Raw genomic sequence first — 9,953 nt, forward strand, 5'->3', positions numbered from 1 at the left:
AAGCTTTGGTTTGGCTTTTGAAACTCTCTGCATAGAAACAAGTTTAGCATCGAGTCTAGCTGTTTTTCTTACAATAAAATATGTTAGGTGAAATTATTATTTTTGAAATTTTACAAAAATTGATTACCTACCACTTACGAAAAAATGAAAACCCGTAAATGTGTTTCGGCTCTTTTCCAGTTCCCCCCTTTTTTAACGTTCTCATAGTGCAATGAAATTTTGTTGTAAACAAATCGACATCTGTGAACAGACTATTTTTCATACTTTACAGTGTAACATCACGCATTTAGCCATAATAACTCGTGAAACAAACATAGAACTCGTTATTTTGAAAAAGGGGAAACTGGAAAAGAGCCCTGACATCAATCGAAAACAGTTTTCTACCTAAACAAAACTCATTATTGCGGAGAAAAATTCTCTCAGCTTTATGTTTAAAAATGGATTTGTTGTGATGGTTGTCAAAGCCCGTCTGTCTATACGATCGTTTGTCATTGTTTTTTGGCCGTAAGCCATTCCTTGCAAAGAATACAGAGATCTCTCCGCATTTGCGTAGTTTCTCACTTTGATAGCAATTTCCGCTCCTGTCCCTTCGTAGTTTCTACCAAATCCACCCCTCTCCAGCATTTTCGAGTCATCTTATTTATACTGACCCTTGCAAATTGATATATTAGTCTTTACCAAACTGAAAAAATAGGCCTTGGAAAATGTTTGGGGAAAAAAGTCGCTGAAAAAATTCTTTCTAACATAATTGTTTGAAAATTCATTTAATTAGAAAAAATGAATAATTTTTTTAATGGTTTGTCAAGAAAACCAAAACCAATATCATAAAAAATTGAAATGAATCTTGGTGATTGATTTATCAACCATTTTAATTTTTTATACTCCAATTTATATATTTTTTGCATCTATAATATTTTCTGTCAAAAGAACAATGAATATGCGATAAAAGTTGAAAAAGAAACTCTTCAAATAGGAAAACAATTCAAACAAGAGAAAAAATAACCTATTTACTCAAAAACTTAATCACCAATACGCCGATTTATAAGTCTCTGTATATTCTATCAGTATAAAAGCAGCTTTAATTGTACAAACTTAACACTGCAGCCATGTTTTGCACATCATCAAAAACTTGAAGTTAAAATCATATTTTTTTACAAACCGCAGGGTCCCTTAGTTGAAGCCCAAGTTTGGGGAAAAAGAAAGATCTGTATGCCCCTTGGTTGTGCTATTTCTTTCATTTTCTTATAAAAATTGACTTCTAAAAGTTAAGTTATAAAAGCTATACTTGGCAACTGAACGTAACCTCAATGGGATTCAAACAAAACTTGATATCTTATAAGAAAAACAAAATTTGCAAAAAAAAACTGTTTCTGCTTGTTTTTCTGAAAATTGTTTTGATTTTGAGAACAATCGCCTGGTATAAGTAATTTCTATTTTTTTGCTTTTTTTTCCACATCAGCTCAATTTGTTTTTAGAATTTCGAGAACTGAAAAAAAAACAATCATTGTTTTGTGGGGATTGCGTACTGCAAAATTGGAGCGCAAAATAATTCGATTTTCATGTTTTTTGTTAGCACCCAGTTCTATCCAAACTTAAGATCTAAAACAATTTCCAAAAACAATTTAACTTTATGAAAGTCTAAGAAACTATTTTGGAGGTAGGACAAAAAAGCTAAGGACCGAAACAACTCGAAATTAACCGAGTTAAATTTTCTCCTGAAGTAGATTTTCCCTGTATAATTCAATTGAATGTCATCCAAAAATACTGAGGCAAGGCAACATTGAGTTAAAACAATTATTCTGCCTACCCATCTTTGAATCTATCAAAATCACAGAGCAAAAAAAAAATTTTGAAAGAAGAAATTTTTTATGGTTTTTTATAAAAAAAAAGTATGCTTGCAAATTTCTTCGTTGGCGAAGTTTTTTCAATTAGCTTAGCTCACTGATGTTTTTCAACTTTTTGTACCAAAAACCTTATCCAGTATATTTGAATCAACGAAAAAAATTCTCATCGGTTGTAACGGACTTAGAAAAATTAGAAAAAAGAAAATTTTTTAAATATTGGATCAAAAACTGATTTTACTGGTTTTTTTTTGTCCAAAAATATTCCAGTTTTTATCATAATTTTTAACATAATCAACACATTTTTTGCACTCTGTTTTCAAACCTGATCTGAATTATTTTTTCGCTCAACTTTTTTGGTCTGATTTTACGTATTAAGATCAAGTCGCTTTTTCCTATTCATGATCTTTTACCGAATCTTTGAAAATACGGAAATTCAAATGCAATGAAGAAAAAATGGATGTTTTTTGCTGGACAAAATTAAGTCAAAATCAAGTCAAAGCTATCCGCAAACTGGAAAACATTTAAGTCAGTAAAATAAAGTTCGGACTGAAGAATGATAAAAACGCAATCAAGACAATATCTTACTAGAAACGCCGTTTCGAAAAGCCAAAGCAGATCAACTCAGCAACAATCATTTGCTGACTCGTATTTGAGTTTGAAAACAATTGTCTTGTCAACAGGAAGCACATATGTTTCAATCAAAAATTAATTTCCTTTTACTTTTCTTTTAAAGTCAATTTTGCAAAAAATGAACGAAATGCATTGATAAATTCATGCAGTAATCTTTGGAGGGCTTTTAGGAACCCAACCTAATTATTAGAATCCAACTTCGTTGAGTTTCAAAAAACCTGATCGGTTAAAATAATTATAAAAACTGAAAAAAAAAGTTTTTTTTATGTGACATCATGACTAATGTTGTTCGATCTGATCTGAAAACTAAAATCAAAACCTTAGAAGCTTTTTGGTCAATAGTATGAGAATCGAATTTCTTTTGGAGAAATTTTCAATTTCATGGTTGGTTCCGCAGCAAAATCATCTAAATTTTAGAGTGATTGCTGTATACGATTTTGTACCCATTTTGTACGTGTCACTTTTCATTATTGTATATACGCTTGCATAGAGAAATGTTTGTTGGAAATGCTTTCTCCAAGAACACCTAAAGAATTCTACAAGTTAGACCAGTTCTTACATCTCAAACTTATTTTTATGCCCAGTTTTTTTTTATTTTGCCCGAAGTTTTTTTGTATTCTAGTTTGTATTCCTGTCGCTTTGAACAAATGATTCAAATATGGATAAATTTTTGATTTCATTGAAAAATGGAAACTCAATTTTGTTGAAAGCTGTATTCAACATCGATGCGAGAAACGCTCTTAAGAAGCGAAGTGGTTTGAGCGTAAAGCAAAAACAATCTAAGAGGCAAGTAGCAGCGAATCTTATTTACATTTGACAGCAATCGTTTTGAAATCAGAAAGCAGAAATTTTTTATGTGAAAACTGTTTCATACATTTCTTCCTTTGAAGTGATTTTTTTTTAAATTTGGTTTGGAAGTAGTGCGTAAATAGATTGAAACTGTAATCTTGTAACTGAGCGCTTGATTTCTTGTATAATCAAACTCGCAGAAATTTACTTTAAAATTCTAGTTTTTTGAGAGTGTCAATAAATTAGGTGAAGTCAATACAGCAATCATGTCTTTTCGTTGTTCTATTGGGAAAAATTGAAAGTCAGCTCTTGCCTAACTTATGGCGTAGATACTTAGATTTGATTTTTCTAGTTTCATTGAATTCATTAGGCGAAAGCTCTGCATCTGCTAAAAAGTACTTGGCGCCAAAAAACGAATTGTTTTTAGTTTCCAATTCAGTTTTTTTTTCAGAATTCACATTTTAAACTGTTGAATGCATTAAAAAATCAATTCTTAATTATTCTTGAACATTAACCAGCTGTATTGTTAACTGGTGTATTTTTCCTTTTCCGAAACTTAAAAATTAGATATATTTTTTTCGCTGCATTTTTACTCAGCATATTTTGCTAAAGTTTACTTCACTTCCTTCATTGTAGCAAAAAAAAGGTTGTCGTAATGAAAACAAAAGTTTTTTTGAACGATTTGTTCGTCGAATTGTTTTTAGAAAAAATTAAATTTTCCCTCTTTCTAACTAGTCACTTGGTTTTAGTTTGTTAAATGATTGAGTTGCTTCAAAATTGACCATAGAATAATTTTAGCCTTTTTTTTGAAAAAAAAACAACCCAAAATTTGATTAACAGCGATTTGGGTCAATTTTTTATTGCAAATCTAGCTTGTCTTATTTTTAGTTTTTTTTTCTGCCAAATCTGTTTAGTATATTTCAGTTTTAGTTATTTAATTCAGTTTTCATATAATTTTATATGATGGGTGAATATACTTTTAGAGCTATGTGTGTTTTGAAGTTGGGGCATACGGTTTGAAGTTGGGGCATACGGTGTACTTTTGTGTCGCTCCACTGTTCTTTATGATTTTTAGGACTCTATTTTTTATTCGACAAAATAAACTTGAAACACTACTAATTTGTTACAAAATTGGCCGTTGTTGCTACGGGATTTTGGCCCTCAAAAATCCGACTAAAGCTCGTGCGAATTGTACGAATGTAACGATGCAATTCATTGTAAATTGTAAGTATAGTAATCAAACCAAAAGTCTTTTTTTGTCTTTTTAGTTGGTCTCTCAGGTCTTTTTAGATTAAATTTTATCTGTGTATGTAGCAAGCAGTAGATCGAAAAGTTAAAGTAATAGTCGTTGATAGATTCTTGTCTGACAGTGTCATACAGTTCTCAACCTCTCGTGAAGGAATGGTTGTTCACTTCTTTCATAGAGCACCGTCGATCTCTATTAATCTCCAAAGCCTTGTTCAGCAGATCTCGTAGGTTTGCAGACACATTCTGTAGGTTTTCCGGGCGCCAGGACTGTTTCTGACAAGGATTTGAACCAGGACTTGCTTTCCATCCCATTGCACATTCGCAGATAACCACACCGAAAGCCCATACATCGACTTTGCTGTTATAACTTGAAACATTATGACCAAAGTACTCTGGAGCCATGTAGGCCGGTGTTCCAATGACATCTTCGTCGTCAAAATTTTTGCCTAGCAGAGCGATACCGAAGTCGGCTACTTTGAATTGGGATCCCTTCGTTAGAATGTTGGGGCCTTTGATGTCTCGGTGAATCACACCCTTATCATGCAAAAAGCAAAGACCACCTGAAACTTGTCTGATCATACCAGCTAACTGCGCTTCATTCATTTTGCCCATCGATGGTCGCAGATACTTGTCTAGATCCCCGTCACAGAGCTCCATCACCAAGTACAACTTGTTGCCAACCTAAAATTTATAACTTTCAACCCCAATAGACGCTCAACCGTTTTGTTATACGCCAGTTAAAAGCTGCTTAAAAAACTTCTAGTTTAGCGAGAAAACTAAAATACTCACTCTTTTTTTGTTTTGAAAATGTTTTGGCCAGTTGATGCTTAAATTTTTGTTTTTTGTTGAAAACTTTTTCTAAAGCAAAGTAATGTCAATAACCTACCGAAGTGTTTAAAATCGTAAGTCGCACTATTAAACTGATTTTGGAAAAATGTTTTAAACAAAAAATTATACGAGCAGAAAACTTGAAAACGTTTTGAAATTGACAGTCAAACTTTGAAAATTTAGTCTAGAGGTTTGTTATCTGAGTTGTCAATTTTAAAGGCTTCTAATTGAACTATATGATGCTATATATATATATATATATATATATATATATATATATATATATATATATATATATATATATATTGTAAAAATTAAATTGTTTCTCACCTTGTCGTAGTCGAAGAAAGTTACAATGTTTGGATGTTTCAATGCTTTGAGGAACTTCAACTCCTCAACAGCCAGTCTGTCTAATCGATCGTTTGTCATTGCTTTTTGGCCGTAAACCATTCCTTGCAAGGAATACAGAGATCTCTCCGCGTTTGCGTAGTTTCCCATTTTGATCGCAATATCCGCTCCAATTCCTCTGTAGACTGTACCAAATCCACCCCTCCCCAGCATTTTGGAGTCATCGTATTTATACTGACCATTGCAAATTGATATAATAGTCATTGCCAAACTGAAAAGCTAATCCTGTGAAAACTTTTGGTGAAATGAATTTGGTCAACAACTCAAACATGAAAAAGAATAACCTATTTACTCAAAAACGAAATCAACAATACGCTGATTTACAAATCTCTACATAATCTGTTAGTGTAAAAGCAGTTTTTATTGTACAAAACTAACACTGCAGCCATGTGTTTTTAATCATCAAAATCTTCAAATGAAAATCATTTATTGTTTTTTTTGAAGCTTTGTTGAAGCCCAAATTTGGCGAAAAATAAAGATCTATATAATCTTTGATTTTGCTATTTCTTTCAAACCTTCCTAGAAATTGATTTTTAAATATTAAATTATAATTGTTATTCTTGGCCTTAGAACTTAAACTAATTGGACTCAAGAGGAAACTTAAAATCTTAAATGAAAAACAAAAATTTGCAAAAAAAAATTATTTCTGCTTCTTTCTAAAAAAATGTTAATTTTGAGAATAATCGCCGGATAAAAGTAATTTTCAATGATATGATTTTTTCTCACATCAGCTCTATTTGTTCTCAGACCTTCGAGAAATGAAAAAAAACAATCACTGTCCTTTTAAAATTGGAGCGCAAAACTCCGTTCGGTTCTCGTTTTTATGTTAGCACCCAAATTCGTCCAATCTTCAACTTTGTGAGCGGGTAAATATTAAATCTAAAAAAATTTTAAAAACTATTGAACTTTTTTAATGTATGAGAAACTATTTTGGAGGTTGGAAAAAAAAAACTAAGACCCGAAACAATTCGAAATTAACCGAGTTAAATTTACTCATGAGGTGGTTTTTTCTGTAACTATCAATTGAACGTCATCCAAAAACCTAGAGTCAAATTTATATTAGCACCCAAATTCGTCCAATCTTCCAACTTGGTGAGCGGGTAAATATTGATTCGAAAATAATTTCAAAAACCCATTGAACTTTTTTAAAGTATAAGAAACTATTGTGGAGGTAGGACAAAAAACTAAGACCCGAAAAAATCCGAAATTAACCGAGTTAAGTTTACTTTTGAGGTGAATTTTTGTAACTATCAATTGAACGAAATCCAAAAACATTGAGGCAATGCAATAATGAGTTCAAGCAATTTTTCTGCCGACCCACCTTTGAATCTATCAAAATCACAGAGCAAAAAAAAACTTTTTGAAAGAGGAAAAATGTTATGGTTTTCTATAAAAAGTATGATTGCAGATTTCTTCGTTGGGGAAGTTTTTTCAATTAACTTAGCTCACTGATGTTTTTCAGCTTTTGTTATACCAAGTGCCTTATCTAGTAAATTCGAATCAACGAGAAAATATTCTAATCGTTATAACGCAATCGAAAAAAAAATTGGTTTTAATTTTTGGATTAAAAACTGATTATATTGGTTTTTATTCGTCCAAAAATTATCCAATTTGTTTCATAATTTTCTCAAAAAACAGTAAAAAGACGCCCATTTTTTAAAAAAACTTTACAAAAAAATAAATGACCACTGCTTTTTACATAATAACTGCGGTTTTTATGTTTTTTTTAGTTAAATTGTTCTAATTTTTTGATTTTCCCACAGTTCTTTGGTTTTATACATTTTTTGCAGTCTGTTTTTAAATCTGATCTGAGTACTTGGTTTCGGTCATTTTTTGTAGTATGATTTTAAACATTAAGATTGAGTCGTTTCTTACTACTCATAATCTTAACCGAAGCTTTGAAAACACGCAAAGTCAAGTGCAATGAAGCAAAAGTGGATGTTTTTGCTAGGCAAAATTAAGTCAAAATTAAGTCAAACCTATCCGCATATTGGAAATCAGTTTTGGAAAAAAAGTTTTAGGTCAGGGAAGTAAAATTTGGACTGAAAGAATGAAGACAATATAGGGCTACAAACGGAATGAAGAAAATATTGGGCTAAAAACAGTGCTTGCCAACAGTTATCTTTTTCTTCCGACTTTCGTAACAAAAGTGACAAAAATTTTGTGCTCGGGGTGGGTTTTTTTCTTCGGACAAGTTTCGACTTTTTAACAAGTCACTTTTGACAGATTTTTTTTATAACATCCAAAAGGTCTTGTCGCTCTGAGCTTAAATGTGAAAAGATATTTCACCTGTGATTAATTTTTTGTAAAGTTATGGGGGTTTAAAGATAGCAATTTTGGCCAATTTGGGAAATTAACGCGCGATTTAACTCGCGCTATTAACGCGTAAGCTAAGTATTAATCCGTCTTAGAAGTTGTACCAAATTGGTTGAAGGAATCTTATTTGCCATAATTGGTTTGTTACTAGGAGCGAAATCGATCACATTATACTTTATATGGCATGGCGGGATAATATGCACAAATCGTTGCGGGTTACACATAATTTTCTAATTCATCGCAGTTTAACACTTCATTTTATCCCCCCAGCCAGTTAAGCCCCCAGTACCCAGTATACTACCACCCACCAGTTTACTATCCCCCCAGTTTACCTCCTCCCACCATTTACCCCCCCCCCCTCCAGTTTACCCTGCCCCTTTAGCTTGGGGGGGGGGGGGGGGTTGGGGGTAAGAAAGCTTGAGGGGGCGAGGGGATGACCAGTTTATCCCCCCTCCCCCGGTTTATTTACCTCCACCCCGTTCAGTTTATTTACCCCCCCCCCCCCCCCAGATTTATTTAAACCCCCCTCCCCCCCCAGATTTATTTAATCCCCCCCCCGTTTACTTCCCCATCCCCCCAGTTTATACCCCCCAGCTTACACCCCTCCCCCCAATTTACCCTGCTCCTTTAGTTGGGGAGGGGGGGGGTGGGGTAAAAAGCTTGAGGGGGCGAGGGGACGAAGTTGAGACATGGCATTTAGTAAACGACAGGGCATAAATTCTGCAAACTTCTCGCAAAATTTGCAAAGTTTTGCAAAAATAATCGAATTTAGTTCTAAAAAATGAAATGGATTATAATTAATTATAATGGATTATAATGGATTTTCATTTCAAAATAATCAATTAAAATGGATTATCTTGGCAAAAATAATCGATTTCATTGACAAAAATAATGGATTATAATCGATTATAATGGATTATAATGGATTATAATGGATTATATTTGTTCAAAAATAATCGATTATAATGGCTATATAATCGATTTCGTTGTCTGAAATTTACATCCGTAATGGATTATATTCGATTATTTTTGTCTCGGGAATCCATTATAATCGATTAGAATCCATGGGCGCTCGGTGCGGGTTATAATCCGTTATATTGGATTTTATCGGATTGTGTTTTCACGGAATTATTTGATTCATAATGACAATCTAATCAATATATTGATCTGCTTTAGCAACAATAATGAATTATATGTAAGTGTTTTAGACAACGTTTTCCCATTTTAACAATTTTATCCGTAAAACTCCGATGCGGGTAGATTTCCTAGTAGTTTTCGATGTAATAAACAAACTCAAACCGCTGACACAAACTGAAACTCAAACCGATTTGATATTCAAACTCAAACTCAAATACACTAAGCATAATCTATGTCGACAGTATGACAAATAACAATTTCTCTCACACGGTCAGCTTTCGAGCCATAAAGCAAAAATACAAATGTCAATATGGCAACATAGTTGCAAAGACAGAAGAAATGAACCAGAGTTTTCAATGAATTGCAAACGGAAAAGGAAAAATTACTGTTGTCATTATGTCGACATAGTTCTGAGAAGGAAACTAACGCTTAATTTTTAAGAAATTTACACAGAAGAAACGTTTCAACACATAATTAAGTTTTCTGCATAAAAACTGCAGAGCCAAAAACAATATCATCTATGTCATCATTATGTCAGCTATAATCTTAAGCTGCTATATCGCAAATTGGATTTGCTGCTCCTTTGCAACTATATTATTCAACGTCAAATCGAAAACGCAGCGATTATCTATGTTTTTTTGGCTCAATTGGTTCATTTGAACCAAACAGGAAAAAAATTCTAATGACTGTAACAAAATTTAAAAAAAGTTGAATTTTTCCGAAAATTATCCAGGTTTGTTAATTTTTGTTGAA

The 9,953-nt window shown here is 32.6% G+C and overlaps 1 protein-coding gene across 1 annotated transcript; it reads right to left on the bottom strand.

The window, feature by feature from the left end:
• Positions 1-4,500: 4,500 nt before the first annotated feature.
• Positions 4,501-5,963, bottom strand: LOC134855478 (serine/threonine-protein kinase PAK 2-like). The gene is made up of 2 exons (XM_063872012.1): positions 5,670-5,963; positions 4,501-5,192 (listed from the first exon to the last, which is right to left on the bottom strand). Exons 1-2 carry the CDS (start codon positions 5,949-5,951, stop codon positions 4,647-4,649), a joined length of 828 nt encoding a protein of 275 aa, XP_063728082.1. The 5' UTR covers positions 5,952-5,963; the 3' UTR covers positions 4,501-4,646.
• Between the last annotated feature and the right edge of the window lie 3,990 nt (positions 5,964-9,953).

This window comes from Symsagittifera roscoffensis, chromosome 10 (assembly GCF_963678635.1).
Source record: "Symsagittifera roscoffensis chromosome 10, txSymRosc1.1, whole genome shotgun sequence".
In the NCBI taxonomy this organism is placed as follows: Eukaryota; Metazoa; Xenacoelomorpha; order Acoela; family Convolutidae; genus Symsagittifera; species Symsagittifera roscoffensis.